The 16,838-nt window shown below is 46.9% G+C and overlaps 1 protein-coding gene across 1 annotated transcript in view; it reads left to right on the top strand.

Moving 5' to 3' along the window:
• Cyth1 (cytohesin 1) overlaps positions 1-16,838 on the top strand; it is an 88,988-nt gene that overhangs the window by 63,099 nt on the left and 9,051 nt on the right. The window contains exons 4-10 of the mRNA XM_059272220.1: positions 5,201-5,267; positions 5,540-5,658; positions 6,002-6,082; positions 6,975-7,087; positions 8,793-8,941; positions 9,346-9,457; positions 14,465-14,541. Coding sequence (XP_059128203.1) covers positions 5,201-5,267; positions 5,540-5,658; positions 6,002-6,082; positions 6,975-7,087; positions 8,793-8,941; positions 9,346-9,457; positions 14,465-14,541 — 718 coding nt within the window. The remainder of the gene's footprint in view (positions 1-5,200; positions 5,268-5,539; positions 5,659-6,001; positions 6,083-6,974; positions 7,088-8,792; positions 8,942-9,345; positions 9,458-14,464; positions 14,542-16,838) is intronic.

Here is a 16,838-nt window from a genome sequence, read left to right as displayed (position 1 = left end):
CCGCACTTGGAAGGCAGAAGCAGGTGGATCTTTGTGACTTTGAGGCCGTCCTGGTCTACATAGTGAGTTCCAGGACAGCCAGGGCTACATAGTGAGACACCATCTCAAAAACCAAAAACCAAACAAACAGGCTAGGGATGCGATTCAGTGGTAGAATACTTGTCTGGCATGTGTGAGGCCCTAGATTCAATGCCACCATCAGCAGCTCTCCCACCACAACAAGCAGGTAGTTGCTGAAGAACTAGGCAAGTCACAAAGTAGGGGAAGGTAGCTGCAGCATGTGTGTCTGAGGACGACCTTGTCCAGAACAGATGCTCACACAGTGCAGTGACACGTAGACTACCCGAGAAGATGGGCACAGATCCTGAGCAGATCGTCATGCAAGAGGCAGTAAATAATAGATGCTCTGGTCTGACGGCGGTTGTGCACGCCTTTAATCCCAGCACTCGGGAGGCAGAGCCCGGCCTCTGTGAGTTCGAGGCCAGCCTGGTCTACAGAGCAAGATCCAGGACAGGCACCAAAACTACACAGAGAAACCCTGTCTCGAAAAACCAAAACAAAAACCAAAAAAAAAAAAAAAAAAAAAAAAAAAGATGCTTGCGTGAAAGAGACTTAGTATCATTAGCTATGAGGGTGAGCAATGTAAAACTACCCTAAAACACAGCCTCACATATCCTGGAATAGCTAGAATCAAAAGATATTAAATACATGTCAAGTGCTGATACCCAGCAATTCGGGTGTTTACTCAAGAGAATGAAAATATGCCCACAAAAACCTTTACCAAGGATATTTACAGCATTCTTATTAAAATTGACCAAGCTAGAAATTGCCCACCTGTCTACCAGTAGGTGAATGCATAAGTAGGCTGGGACAATGGCCCATTACTCAGTAGTATTGGAGGAGCATACTGATCCAGTGCAGGAGCATGTGCAGGCCTCACAGACACAGACTAGAGAAGCCGTTCATATGTGTGTACATAGTACCACATGGACATAGTACATACTTCTGTCATAAAGCTGAGATGAAAACCAGGACGCACTGTTAGGAATGGCAGTGGATTCTGGCAGGTGTCAGAGGGAGCCCTGACCAGAACCTAGTGGGAAGATGGGAGCAGGCCTTCTGGGGTGGTCACCAGGGCACGCATACCTGTCAAAACTGTGAATGGGGCACTTAGGATGTGAGCCTTGCACTGAATGAGAATTATCTCTGTTGTATTTTAAAAGCGACAAGAAGGAGTCACACCATACAACAGGGCTCTTGGGGGAAGGACAGAGAAGAGGGCAGAAACGGTCCCTGGGGATGAGAATGGAGGAAGAGAAAGAGACAGGAGGTGGGCAAGGCCCGCTTTTATTATAAGGAAAGCAGTGAATGTGCACAGGGGGTGCTCTTGGTGGTTGCAGCTGAGGACATATCCTGTCAGGACCTAAGGGCAGGCCAGTACAGATGGCTAAATGCTAACAATCTCTGAATTAAAAAATCAAATTATTGGCCTTTTCCTGGTTCTAAGTGAATTTTTTTTTTATTTTAAAAATTACATTTATTTATTTATTTATTTAGTGGAAGTGAGCACATGTGCCTCAGCACACATGTAGCAATCAGGACAACTTTGTGGAGCTAGCTCTGTCCTACTGTGTGGGTCCAGGGGATTGAGTTTAGACGGTCTGCTTAGCTGCAAGTCCCTGTGCCTGTCGAGTCATCTCACTATCCAGCAATGTATGTTTATTGCAGTAAACTAGCAAAAGATGGAAAGGCATGAAGAAAGCAGATTTCCCATGATCAGCAACCCAGAGAGAACCACAATTAATATCATAGTCTACTTCCTTCATGTGTCTTTTGGTGCCAGCACACATACGTAGAATTCAGGATACTGTTTGCTTAATGTCCTGTGGGTTATCACAGTCCCAGTGGACCGGAGACCCCCCGCGGTGTCAGCAGCTAGGCACTGAGAACACTCAGCTGGTGAACTTAAGAAAACCAGCTCTCTGTTCACTGGGCTTAGTTCTTTTCATGGAGTCCTGATCTGCCCATCCTGAGCTAGAGAATCGTGCCTCGTTTGGAGATGCTCTATCTGAGTGGACAATGGGATACCGTGGTTTTGAGTAAACAAGCAACACCATCATCTGATGAAGCTTAAAACATGAAGAATGCCCGTAAAGGTGACGTGTAAGGGCGGACAAGATGGCTCAGCACACAAAGGTGTTTGCTGGGTAAACCTGCTGGCCTGAGTTCAGTCTCTTAACCTGTGTAAAGGGGATAGAGAACTGACTCCACACCCATGCATGCACATCATGTGGGTGCACACAAACAAAATAAATACAAAAATTTAAAGGTGACGTAAAGAAAAAAGACCAACTTTCATCAGTGCATCTGGTGCTTGGGAGCCCAAGAGCCACATGTCAGTGATTTTTGGTTTAAACTCTGGAGTTTAAGCTAGTTTTCCAATATTGAAGATCAAAAGGAGAGCTGTTCTGCAGATTCTGAGTGTCTGTGTAGTCGGGATTTCTTATTAATTCTGGCTTTTCCATAGGTGTGTTGTCGTGCTTGTAATCAAATGCCTAATCAGCATTCTGTAGCAATAAGTCCAAACACTATGTAAGAAGTAGAGAGAACGTAATACTGTGAGACATAAAGCTTTCTCAAGTTGACCTAGTTGATGCAGCTGGTGTCCAAGGGAGACTGTGCTGCAGTTAGGAAGGCTGACCCATAGGCACTAATGACGTTAGCCAGCCACCTACAGTGACTGTCAGTCATAGACAACAGTGGATAGCTAGGGGCAGGAGGTGACTCATGGAGAACTGGGAGCTTTAGCCAGCTGAGTCCTGGGAGTATACCAGGCAGTCATAAGCTGCAATGCCGAATGGCTGGGGTGGGAGCTGATTCATGGGGAGCCAGTGAAGTTAGCTAGCCACTCCTATAAGCACTCAGAGTGGTCAGAAGCAGCAATAGTAGCTGGCAGAGATCTGAAGTGTACTATTGAAGTCTAGACTCTTGGTTCTGGGCTTGCCAGAGGCGCAGGAAGCCTTCAGTAAGGAACTAGACCAAGGCAAAGAATGCTGAGGGCCCTTGTGGGTGTTTATGTGCCTTGCCATTGTAGGGCCTCTAAGTATTGCATACTCTAATAGGAAACCAGCTGCTTTTTTCTTGGGTTTGTTGTTGTTTGTTTTGTTTTTTTTTGTTTTGTTTTTTGTTTGTCGTTTTTTTGGTTTGTTTTTGTTTTTGTTTTTGTTTTTTTTTTACCTGAGGATCGAACTCAGGGCCTTGAGCTTGCTAGGCAAGCACTCTACCACTGAGCTAAATCCCCAACCCCTTGTTTTTTGTTTTGAAATATGGATCAAAGTAGTTTTCCTGGATTTAGGGAAAATGTAATTAGATAACTTGAGACTCATACCTGTTCATTCCAAACCTCAAGTCAGCCTAGCCAAGCATGGTGGGTTCATGCCTGTAATCCCAGTATTTGGGAGGCAAGAAGATTGTTGTGAGTTTCAGCTCACCCTGAGCTACAGAGTAACCTCCCTGTCTCAACCAGGAAAAAAGAAAAGAGGGACTTTCTTTTATTATTATTATTATTATTATTATTATTATTATTATTATTATTAAAGAGATTTTCTATTCATTTTACATACCAACTACAGATTCCCCTGTCCTCCCTCCTCCCACCCCTCAGCCTTCCTCCCTAACCCACCTCCCCATTCCCACCTCCTCCAAGGCATGAGGAGTCAGTAGAGCCTGGTACATTCAGTTGAGGCAGGTCCAAGCCCCTCCTCCCTGCACCAAGGCTGTGCAAAGTGTCTCACCATAGGTACTAGGCTCCAAAAAGCCGACTCATGCACTAGGGACAGGTCCCGACCCCACTGCCTGGGGACCCCTTAAACAGTTCAAGCGAGACGGTTGTCTCACCTATCCAGAGGGCCTAGTCCAGTACCGTGGGGGCTCCTCAGTTATTGGTCCACAGTTCATGCATTTCCACTAGTTTGGCTGGTCATCTCTGTACTTTTTCCCCTCATGGTCTCGATGTCTCTTGCTCATAGAATCCCTCCTCTCTCTCATCGTTTGGATTCCTGGAGCTCGGCCTGGCACCTGGCCATGGATCTCTGCATCTGCTTCTATCAGTCTACCTTTGGGGATTCAGTCAGTGCTGATGTGCTCCTTAAGACAATAAATAAGTTATTTCTGAATAATACATTTGCTCAGAAACTGTAAAATTACTGTTGGTTCCCAAGTGTACACCAGACTTACAGGAGGTTTTAAAAATGTCACCTAGACTCTACCCCTAAAACTTCTGAGTCACTAACCCAGAACCTGTAACTCAGTTTGTCTGTGGGATTAGATAAAATGGGCAGGAGCCCTGATCCCTTCACAGACACATTAGGTGTGTGAGTGAGAGCTGGCATTCTACATCTGACTCGCTCCCTCAGCTGTTTGTGACCACACCTTGAGAAGCATGGTCTGTGAAGTTGCATTTGTTTAGGCTGATGCACAGTTAAGAAAACTGTTGCTTGTTTGTACAACATCTTCAAAAGTTAAATATAAAAGTACTACGTGACCTGTCTCGATACAACCTTGACCCTTCTGCCCAAAAGAAAGAGAAACGCGCCACAAGGGTGGACATGTGCTGATAACAGCTCCATGCGTAATGACCCCAATCTTGGCTCTGTCTGTCATCTGAAAAGAGATGGAGGTAGACATGTAGAGGAACGTCACTAAGCAGTAGGCAGAGTGTTGTGCTGCAAACCTTGAAGACAGCATGCTAAACAAAAGTTTAGATGCTCCAGATTCTGTCCACACAGAAGCTCCAGAACCAGGCAGATCTGTGCACAGAAAGTTGACTGAGAGCTCCTGGGGGTTGAATTAGGAATGTGGGTAAACTGGAAATGGGTATGGGGAATTTTGTTGGACTGATGAAAATGTTCTAAAACTGGTTATGGTAATGGTCGCACAAATTAGCTTACTAAAAGCTTACACTTAAAATGGGCAGATTCTACAATATGTAGACGACAAAGCTTAAGAAAATAAAAATTCTAAGAGAAACCATGAATCTAGAGGGAAAGAGGGAAATGAGCCTGAGCCTGGGCCAGGGCTTCAGCTGACCATGCTTAGCTGGACCAGTCTTCCAAAGCTGCCAGCAGATGCATGTGAGGACTGCTCTAGCCCCTGCCAGAACTCCTGCTGCCAGAGCACTGATGCTACACTTCTCTTCCAGGAAAAACATGCAGAGGAACAAACAGGTAGCCATGGGCAGGAAGAAATTTAACATGGATCCTAAAAAGGTAAAAAGCAAAAACGAAAGTGACAAAGGCCAGAGTCTGAAGGTGGGGCTTTCTTAGTGGTCAGATGGGAACCAGAGGCGTTTTTTCTAAGCTACCGTTTTCTGGACTGGATGTTGGGTGGTTCCCCCCATTGTCTTGAGTCTGGGGCTCTAGTTCCTAACCTGCAATGCCTCTGTCCGCATCTACTGGTGGATGTTTCTTGGACGTGCTCCAGGGCCCATGGCAGCTTCTGCCTCCCTCGTTGTCACCGGCTCTTTCTGGTCTTTCTGCAGGGGATCCAGTTCTTAATAGAGAATGACCTGCTGAAGAATACTTGTGAAGATATTGCCCAGTTCTTATACAAAGGGGAAGGGCTCAACAAAACAGCCATTGGTGACTACCTTGGGGAGAGGTGAGGCCTTTTGAGAGGGTGTTGTCAGAATCATGGGAGGAAACAGCCCCCTGGTGCCCAAGTTCATGGGGTGGCTGTGGTACGAGGGCAGCAGTAGCCATATGGTGTTGAGTGGAAGTGTTCTGAGGAACACTAACTTACCTGTCTAGGAGTATGCACATTCCTTGCTTGTTTAGTTAGTAAACAGAGCCAGTCCAGTGTCCTCCTATGGATGGCCAGACTTGAGAGGCTTCCTGGCCTGGGACTCAGGAGATACCATCTGCTTGGGATCAGGATGGGTGTTGGCCTTGGTATCAGGGATCTTACTTGTGCTCCATCCCTGCCTCTGTTTGTTTCCTGACAGAGATGAGTTCAGCATCCAGGTCCTGCATGCGTTTGTAGAGCTGCATGAGTTCACCGACCTGAACCTCGTCCAGGCCTTGCGGTGGGTGCACCGTGGAGTGGGAGCGTGCCCATCCTGTATGCTGTTGGGTTGCATACAGTCCTGTCGTTGGGGGTTGTTGTAACTATCTTGAAGTATTTCAGGGGAGGCCATGTGCATGCCTATGAGTGGGAAAGCATTTGCTAGGACTGTTCTTGGTCTTGGGGGTGGAAGGACTGTTCAAATATTGCAATTGTTTCTACTCTTCTGAGTAGAAAGCCCTTTAATTTCTTATCCTAAACTACGAAGCTGTATATTTCATTTTAAAAAGAAAAAAAATCAACTTTTTTTTTTTTAATTTGGTTTTTCGAGACAAGGTTTTTCTATGTAGCCCTGGCTGTCCCGGAACTTGCTCTGTAGACCAGGCTGGGCTTGAACTCACAGAGATCCTCCTGCCTCTGCCTCCAGAGTGCTGGGATTAAAGGCATGTGCTACCACTGCTTAGCAACTTTAATTTTTTAACAAAGCATATTTTGTGCCTTTTGAAGAAACTGTCTTTTTAATTTTCTCTGCTGTAGGTATAAATCCTGAGGTTATTTTTTGAGCAGTAATTGCAGAACTAAACCCATGGCTGTGGGTTTGAATACTCTGTTCATTTTAAATGATTAACATCTGTGCTTCAGTTCTGAAGAGGGGGAGCTGTTCTTTGGAATAGGAAAATCTCAGTTTCTCGGTTTACCTAAGCACCTTACCTCCAGTTAAGGCCACAGTGATGGGCGGTGGCTAAATTTGCTTCTGTTCAATTTCTGTAAAAATGGACTAAAGCCTCCTCACCTCCCTTTGCCCCCTGATACTAAAGTGGACGGAAGCCCCCTCACCTCCCTTTGCCCTCTGATACTAAAGCCCCAACCAGCAACAGAACAGGTCAAAGCAATGCTCTTGTCTCCACCCTTAGGCAGTTCCTATGGAGCTTCCGGCTCCCTGGAGAGGCCCAGAAGATTGACCGGATGATGGAGGCCTTTGCCCAGCGGTACTGTCAGTGCAATAATGGGGTGTTCCAGTCCACAGGTGAGTGAGGGGTCCTCGTGTGAGTGTGGGAGGAGAGCTTTTTCCATAAGGTTCTCTTCTTGGCAGTGAAGGATTTCTAAGACAAGAGGCTGAGTCCATGCCAAGAACAGTTTCTTTTCTTTTTCTTTTTTTTTTTTTTTTTTGGAGCTGAGGACTGAACCCAGGGCCTTGCACTTGCTAGGCAAGCGCTCTACCACTGAGCTAAATCCCCAACCCCCAGAAACATTCACCTCTCCAGGTGAAAGATTGGACGCAACCAGAAGACCACCACTGAGGCACAGTAAGACCTAGTTGTGGCTCAGTGGTAGAGTATTTGCCTCATGTGCATGAGGCCCTGGGTTCAGAATTACCCAACACGTAACTGTTGAGGATGTCTCTAGAAGCCGGCTGCTGTAACGTTTGTCTGTCATCCTAGCTACTCAGGAGGGAGAAGCAGAATTATGACTGTAGTCAGATAAGTACAACCTTGTCTTGGAAAGAAAATCATGATCTTATAAAGATATTGGTGTGGGAAGATGATAAGATCAACAAAAAAGCATATGTATGTGTGTACATGTGTGTATGTATATATATGTGTGTGTGTATGTGTATATGTGTGTGTATGTATGCGTATATGTGTATGTGTGTATACATGTTTGTGTGTTTGTGTATATATATGTATGTATGTATGTGTGTGTATATATCACTTGTATATGTATGTGTATGTATTTATCCCTTATGTAAGTATGTATCCCATAGGTATGTATTGGGAGGACAGTGTGTTATAGTATCTATAAAGTGATTTTATTACATAGTCACATTTATATAGAAGAAAAAAGCAGACCAAATTATTACTGAATTGTAAACAGAAGTGGAGTTTTTCTGTCCCAACCTCCCAGTTCCAAACAAACACACAAACGCTTATATTAATTACAGAATTCTCAGCCACTAGCTCAGGCTTATTATTAACTAGCTCTTACTGTTAAATTAACCCATTTCGGGTTGGGGATTTAGCTCAGTGGTAGAGTGCTTGCTAAAAGGCCCTGGGTTCGATCCTCAGCTTAAAAAAAAAGTTACTTATTTAAAAAAAAAATTAACCCATTTCTATTCATCTATGTATTGCCATGTGGGCTGTGGCTTTACCAGTCCTCTGGCATCTTGCTTCTTGGGAGGATCCCTCGAGTCTCACCCGACTCTGCCCTTCTTCATCCCAGTCCTCAGTTTGATTGTCCCACCTAACTTTATCCTGTCTTGATATAGGCCAAACAGCTTTAGTATTAACCAATGAGAGTAATACATACTCACAGCGTACAGAAGGATCATCCCACAGCACTAAATAGAATTGTAGGTAGTTTTTATTTTTTTTATACATTGTATTGGTTTGGAGTTTTGTTGTGTGGCCCTAGATGGCCTGGAACTCCCTTAAGAGACCAGACTGTACTGGAACTCACAAGAAATCTGCCTCCTGAGTGCTGGGACTAAGGGGTGCTCCCAGCTGGCCATTTTATTGTTCCCCTGTTCCTTTCTGTCTGAAGAAACTGAGTGGCTTCAGTACACTCATGTGTCTTGCCCCTTTCAGAAGCATAAACCTGGGAACAAGAGTGTGTGCTCGGCTCACCCACTCTTCCTGCCCATGGTCTTGTATTCTTGATCTTACTCGGTTTAGTGTCTCCTGTCCTGGGTGGGTGTTTCCTTTGCTCTCACATCCTGTTCTTCTCTTCCCTAGACACTTGCTACGTCCTCTCCTTTGCCATCATAATGCTGAATACCAGCCTACACAACCCCAATGTCAAAGACAAGCCTACAGTGGAGAGGTTCATTGCCATGAATCGGGGCATCAATGATGGAGGAGACCTGCCTGAGGAGTTGCTCCGGGTGAGCAGGGCCAGAGCGGCTTCATTTCATCTGACAAAGCGTTTGCTCAGAACAGGATCATTTTTGTAGAAGAGACAGGGGATATCTTGCCAAGTGCCTGCTCTCTTAATTCATTTAAATATGTGAATTTCACAAAGGCCAGCTGAGAAACAGGAAGGGGAAGAGGCTTCTAAATCTGAAACTAAAGGCTTGAGTAGACTCCAAGCTGCTATTTTTTTTCTTCCTTAATTATCCACCAGGCATCTTATTTTTGTCCCTGTAAGCTGCTGTAGAGCAGAAAAATGGTTGGTTTTTTTCTCTAGTCCTTACCCCAGGCTCACAGTGAATGCCTGTGGAATGAGTAGAGAGGGGAGAAAAAACAGCTGCTTCTAGAATGAGACATGCAATGTCATCTTCTATCCCAGAACCTCTATGAAAGCATAAAAAACGAGCCCTTTAAGATCCCAGAAGATGATGGCAATGACCTCACTCACACTTTCTTCAATCCAGACCGAGAAGGCTGGCTGCTGAAACTCGGTAAGTAACCTTCCCCAGCTTGGGGTCCCTGCAACAGGAAGAAGGGCTGTATGCTCACAGGCTTGGGGTGTGGGGAAGGGGGCATGTCACAGGCATCCCACAGAGACTGCCCTGAGTTGTGTTCTTAAAACAGTCCACCTCCAGACAGGAAGCTGCTGAAGCCACTCACCATAGAATGGAGACTCCTGGACACAGACTTTGCCTTTATAAACATTGCCCATGTGTATCTGAGCCCTCTGTGTTCACTTCTGAATAGATGGCCATGTTCTATGAGGCACTTTCTATGATCCACCACCCGCCTCTGCCTCCTTAACCTTGGGAGGGTAACCAGCCATATCCATCTCTCTACTTCCCATCCCAGATTTATCCCTGCACTCCTGCCCCACCCAGTGCATCATCACTTCCCTCTGCATCTGGCTCCCACAGGCAGTGTGCATGGCAAATCTAGAGCCCTTGGCTGCAGCGCAAACCACAGCACTCTTCCTCATGCTCTGGCAGTGGCCCCCTTTCCGGTCCCAATCAGCCCCATTAATGATTGTGTCATCAGAAGCTGCAGGTTCATTTCTCTTCCCTCTGCCAGAAGTGAGCCTGTATTGTTAAGATTTATGGTCATGCCTTGCCAGGAAGGTGACAGAGTAACTAAACAGAAGAAATTCAGTGGGTTCTCGTGCATATTCATGTCCACCTATGGTTGCTTTATTATCAGACATATGAGAGGTCTCTGAACTCTCTGAACATGAAAATGTTCAAATTTTTTGACCACTAGAGAGCACATTCCAGTTCCCTTCTGCCTTGGCCTTTGATGAGCTGAATCCCATATCAGCAAGAGCATGTTCTATTGGAGACATGCTCTTCTTCCATCTCGGTTACTTGCCCCGATAAGCAGCATCTTGGCCATTACTGACACATCCATGGAAAGTAAGATACATGCCCTCTGCTACTAACTCATCCAGATAGCTTAGGGTTGACATTTCCTTTAAAAGGCCCAAAGCATGTGTTTACACATGACGATTCATAAATTCCTTTCAAGTACTGCTTCACAGATTAGAGCCTTGCAATGGCTGACCGTGGCCAACAGTCAGTAATCTCCAAGCAGAGGGTCTGATTGAAGGCTCTGAAATGGTTAATGCATGGGCAACCTTCTCCACATTCTTCTTGCCCAACCCAGAGAGCGAAGAGGAAATGTGCCGGGAATTTCAAAAGTGTGTCCAAATTTAGATTTACTTCCCTCCAGGGAGATTTGTTTCCATGCGAATGCTAAGTGTTGGCTTTGACAGCTGAGACACTAAAATTAGAACAGATATTATCTTGGCTCTTGTACCAGAATGACATGCAAATTCATGAGGCATCCTATATTTTTAAAAGTCAAAAATTTAAGCTGAGTGCACTGGTGCACACCTGAGATCCCAGACACTTAGGAGACAGAGCAGGAGAATCCCCGGAGCCCATGAAATCAAGCCAGCTTCGTGCTAGAGCAAGGCCTCATCCCAAAGAATAAAAATCTAACAGTATGGGACTCACTTATCGTGGGGCCATTGCTTCACATTTCCTAACTGCCTAGACTCCCGATGGGGTGTTTCCATTGTGGCACATTGAGACTCAGTCCTGTGTGTGTGTGCTGCACAGGGTAGGACTTCGTGCCATCTGTAGTTGTCTGTATATGTCCCTGTATGCAGAGAGCCATAAGCATGTGTGTCCTTGTGTACACACATGTGTACATGTATATCCATGGGTGTACATATGTGCATCCTTGCACACATTTATAAAGTGATGAGTGTCTTAAGGAAGATATTGACTTTCTCAGAAGTGCTGCACATCCCCCTCTTTGCTCTGGATTGTGAGGAGTCTGGCAAACGCTGACCTCACAATAATGGATTTGTGGCACTGTTAGGCCAGGTGTGGTAAGGCCTCCAACCTTGCTGTACAGCATGGGTGGTCCCCTGCCCATCAGTGTTTCCAGGTTCACCTCCCTCTTCAGGCATACATAAATGTGACTGGTGCGCTGCACTTTAAGATTGAGGAACTGGGTTTGATTTCTTTGTTTTAATTTTCTTTTCTCCTCATTTATGTTTCCATGATTTTGGCTCTCCTTTTCCTTGCCCCAAACTCCAGGAGGTATGTAACCCTGCAACCTGCTCGCTCACTCTGCCCAGGCCACTGTCATTGCTGCAGCGTTTTTTTACTTTGTTATTTTTGGTTATTTTGTTTTTTAATTGCTGGTAGTAGTGTTAATGCTGCTTCTAACTTACTGTACAGTCCCTAGGGAACTGGCCAGGATCAGGGGTTTGGGGCAGTGCTCACATTTCCTCTTGGTGGAGGAGAGAGTGGTTCAGCAGCCACCAGCTCGGAGGTCCCCAACTGCGAGTAGTCATGCAGTCCTAGCCCAGAGCGAGCTGAGGAGGGCAGAGAGGCACTGGCTTCCTGCTCCTTGGAATTACTGAATTCAAATTGACACCCGTGCGTCAACCTGATCAAAAGTAATTTCTGATGTGAAGAATCAGAGAAGAGGGTGCTGCCTTGTAACTTCCCAAAGCCATGTGCTTCTGACACCATGGTGGATGAAGGAGTTGAGGAAAGCCTAAATTAGATGGCACTTCTATGAAAGAGAGAAATGGTGTCTTCCAAACCCCAAAACCAGAACCCCTACCTGTAGTCCTTGATTCCATTTCTTGAGTATCAGGGAGGCCTCACAGCCTGGATCCTCTGTCTGTGTTTCTAATGGTGCAAATACTCCTCTGTTTCAGTCATCCTCAAAACCCAGATTGGCCTCTTAGTTCTCTGGTTGCTGATATGGGGGACCATATGGAGGAGCTGAGTGCTCCTCGGGTCTGTGTCTAAGCCTGACTAGAGCAGAGCTGCCCTAAGAGAACAGACACAGGCCCCCTCCAGTGCTTGGAGCAGGCAGGCTGGCCTGTTAGGACAGTGTCAGCCCTTCTGTCTAAGGGAGGGTCTGTGGAGCCCTGCGTGGGAGGGGGTCCTGTGAGTTCCACAGGGACTGTCCTAGGCGCACATTGATCTGTCTGCTTGTCCCATGTCTGTTTTTCTTTCCACGTGGAAGTGTTCCCCGTGGGCCCGCAGCGATGCTTTGTGGTAGAGGGCTCTGTGGTGCAGCCAACTGTCCAGGGGACGTAATGAAGCTTTTATAACCAGACACAACTTCCCAGCTCTGCTTTTTCTCCTTGATTTCCTGCCATCTTGTTTCTTTTGGTATCTAACTCACTTTTTCCACCATTTCCTGAGTCCCATTGTCTCCTGGGTAGTGTCCTGTGACAGAGTGCATGGGAGGTCAGCATGGGTTGACCATCCTTGTGTACCAAGCCCTGTACGAGAAATGGTCTCCCCAAGAGGCTGGAAGACAGAAGCTCTCAGCTTAGAAATGGGAAGGGTCCACTTTAAGACAAACTGCCTTCGGTTTTGAGCACACTCTTCGTCTTCCTTTTCATCTGTTCTAGTTCTGCCCAGCCCTCCCTGTTGCCAACATGCATGTCACATTACTCTTACGTCTTTTCTCATTTGTACCACTTAACCTTGGGGTGCTTCCCTAAAGCTTAGAGATCACCATGAGGGAGAGTGCCTCACTGTATGCCACGTAGGAGACGTGTTTGTTGGCACATGATTGCTTGTGGCATACTCCATCTGGAAACCTAGGTCTCAGTCATTTAGAATCTTGTAGTTAATGGTGGCTGCTTACATTTCCTTCCCTACCCCTCCAGCTCAGGCACCCAGGCAGAGCTGTAAAATACCCCAGAAAGGTCTAGGTCCTAATCTGTTCCGCTGGACCTCTTCTCTCAAATTTCAGGGATGAGCCTGCAGGCAGATGTTGGCATTTGGAAACAGTCTTTATAAAATTTCCCTGCTCTGCATGGCTATTAGCAAGAGGTCAGGAGAGTAGGCATGGCAGGTGTTCCACTCCCCTGCCCTCCTCCATGGAGGACTATAGAGAAGTGATGTTCTCCATAGTTGGGCCCTAGCAAAGGGCAAGTGCTAAGGATCAGGGAGAGGGTGTTCATGCAATGCCATGTGTGTATCAGCATGGGAAGGCCCTGGGTAATTCTGAATGGTTCGTGTCAAGACAGTCTTCCCTTGACCAGAGGTAAGTTGCGAAAGTGGGGATCCTGAGCATGATGCAAGTGAGGATAGAGTTCCCTTCAAAGTGGACAAAATTAAGCACATCCTTCCCCATACCCAGCGTAGAGTAACCTCATAGAGGATTGGAGAGGACTGAGGAAGGCCCTGGCCAGCAGCTAGTCACCACCTCCTGGCTGTTAGGATTGCCTCTTGTAGTTACATAGTTTTCAGGAGTCACATGAGTCCACAGTGGGAAGGCTCCTGAGCCCACCTCTTGGATAAGCTAGTCCTTTCCTGGGGAAGGAGTCCTGCTTCAGTTCACACCTAGAACTCTGGGGACATGACTTTCAGGACACTAACTAAAGGGACTGAAGCCAGTGTAGCACTTCACCACAGGCAGGAGGGTGAGGGAAGCCCATGGATTGGTTGTAAGGGCTCACAGTACCTCACTTTCTGGATCTTCTCTCCTGTCACTTGCGTGGAACTCCCTGCCCATGCCACCTGTGTCAGGGTGCTGACCCTCCCTTCTTCCTTTCCTTCCTTTGCCTGTCTCTATCACACAGGGCATGGCCAGCTCCTCCAGCCTGAAGTACACTTGCATTCCACCATCATCACCCTGGGGCTTCCTCCCTAGCCCATGCTCTCATCTTGCTGTCTGGGACATCTCAGGGTGTCACCCAGACACGCTTGCTCTGCTCATACCATAGACTTTCACTCTGTGAAAGATGCTTCTGTCTTGGCTGTGTCTTGTCACTGATGTAAATTTTGCCATAGTCTTAAGTGTTCTCCTGGTATCCTGCCCGATCCCATCCCCTCCCTGAGAAGAGAGCTGTGTGTGTGTGTGTGTGTGTGTGTGTGTGTGTGTGTGTGTGTGTGTGTGTTTGTAGCATGCACCTGCCTTGGTGTCTCATGTCAAGAGCATCTTCTTTTTGCTCTCAGGTGGCAGGGTGAAGACCTGGAAGAGGCGCTGGTTCATTCTGACTGACAACTGCCTTTACTACTTTGAGTACACCACGGTGAGCTTCCTCTGGTCCACCCGGGGCATGCTGGGCCAATCCTCTGCTTCCAAACCACTCTAGCCAAATATAGCTAGAGGGGACTGGAGAGACAGTCAGATCTGTCCTGTTCTGGGGGTCAGGGAAGAACTAAGGTACATCTCAGAATGCAGCACCCTAACAAGGATGTAGAGTGGCTGGCCAGGAGGCTGTGACCCAGAGCAGCACCTGGTTCTAGAGACAACAGGAGGCACAAGTACCAGAACTAAGAGGGAGCAGTGGACATAGTGTTGGGGGCTGTTTTGGAGCTGGGCTGGAAACAAGGAACTTGGGTCAGTCGCCAAGAAAGACTTGTGAAGCTAGCGAAAGGGATAATAATTGTGATTTGGAGAATTTAGATTTTCTGTAGTCCCAGAAATGCTGAGAGGTTTGATTGAGAAGGAGCAGCCCAGTGATAAGAGGTACAGTAGAGGGAAAGGAACAAAATAGGAAGGGCTGATCTGAGAGAACCCGGAGGTTTGGGGAGCTGAAGTCTCCTCACATCATGGAAATTCTGTTGGTATCCTTTATAGTGTAGGAATAAAAAGGACCTAGTACAGTTCCTCCAGGCTTCCTGTGGGCAGAACATTCAGAAAGCCAGAGGTTGTCAGTGCTCAGACTGTGACTCCCACACTGGTGACATGGCACTCTGGTGCCATCTTCCTGGGCACCTGCAAGCACAGAGTGGTTCTTCTTGCATGCATATTGGACTTGGGTCTCAAAGTAGGTCAGTGTAACTAACTTGGCTGGATCCTCACTGAGTAAAAGTCATTGATCCCACTGAGAAAACAGGGTTGAAGCCTCATTTGTGGTAAAGGTGGAACAAAATGGTGTTTAAGTAACAGTTAAACAAAAAGCAGCAGGAGGATTACCAGAAGCTTTAGGCCAGCTTGGGCTACATAGTGAGCTCCAGGCTAGCTGCATGGAGTTAGCAGGTTCAGTTCAGTCATTCATGCTAATGATGTGCTGTGGACCTGGCAGGAAATTGTTTCCAAAGTACTTCTCGCAGGGCCTCACTCGTGCTGCCCAAGTTCTGCAACTAGCTTTGCTTTTCTGTATTTAAAGTCTTTTCAAATGTTAGAACAATACGTTAAGTATATAAAAATGGTAAGAGTCTCCCTGTTCCATCCCCCAGGGTACTGTGGACAAAAGGCTCAGCAGGTTTCCTTCCGGGGCCCTTCCTTCCTTTGACTTTATAGGGTCTAGGCAGCAAGGAGAGGTTTCCCAGCAAGGGCTACGAAAACACTGACACAGAGTAACCCTAGTGAGACTGAGTGCGTGGGATGAGACAACCAGACCAGAAAAGGGCACAGCTGGTGTGGGCGTCCTGCTCTCTGACAATGGGAAAGAAGTCACAGCTGGAGTTGCAGAGTGGTTCTGCTGCAGCCTGGGCATGAGCTCAGCCCACTCCACCCTTTGGCCTGGAGGAAGACGCAGGCTGGCAAGAGTGCATGGAGTGAAGTCTGCTGTGGGTAAAGGATGGAGAGTGAGCAGACAGGACTTCTCTCTGTGGAGGGATGGTGCATTCTCCCGGGAAGCTGCCTTTGGGGCTTCTGGGAGCCAACAGGTAGAGAGTCAGCTCTTCCCTGGACAAGCTTCACAGGAGCTTCCTCCAGCTCTCTTAGGACACTGTAGAAAGTACAGAATAGCAAACACCTGGCCCCCAGAGAGTCCAGGAAAATCATCTAGGGTCACTTAAATAGTGACCAAAATGATCTAGAAGGCAGAACAGGACTTCAGCTCATGAGAGCCAGAGCTGTGCATTTCTGAATCACTGTGGAGCTATGGAGTTGTGGCTCATTCTTTAGCAAGTCTGTGAACTTTAAGGAGTGGGACATATTAACTAAGGATGTCCTCACTTTCTGCAGGAAGGCAGCAAAATTAGAAGTAAGCACCAGATGCTGGGCACAGGACACAGTGTCAGTGCCAGGAAGTCGATACCTGCAAAATCAGTTTTGTACCGGTGGAATTGTTCCCAAGATGTAGAAGGTGGGGTGCAGGTGGGCGAGTGGATGCTGAGCTCTTTCACTTAAGTCTGGGGCAGAAGTGCTGAGCTTAGCAGGCCAGGTATGCTGACATAAGGGGCCAGTGCTGAAAGTTAGTCGGGAGAATTGACAGCATCCTGCACTGAGCTGTGGAACTAAAACCAGACTACCAACGTGTGGACCTTGTGCCGAGGGCTGCTGCCAGCCACACTGAAAAGCAGGACCCATGTTGAAATTTTCTTAAACACAGAAGTTATAAAAGATACTCAAGTGTAAACTGATGCCTAAACACAG

Source organism: Peromyscus eremicus, chromosome 8a, assembly GCF_949786415.1.
Source record: "Peromyscus eremicus chromosome 8a, PerEre_H2_v1, whole genome shotgun sequence".
Taxonomy (NCBI): domain Eukaryota; kingdom Metazoa; phylum Chordata; class Mammalia; order Rodentia; family Cricetidae; genus Peromyscus; species Peromyscus eremicus.
The sequence above is the reverse complement of the archived record's forward strand: the minus strand, read 5'-3'. Positions and strand labels throughout refer to the sequence as shown.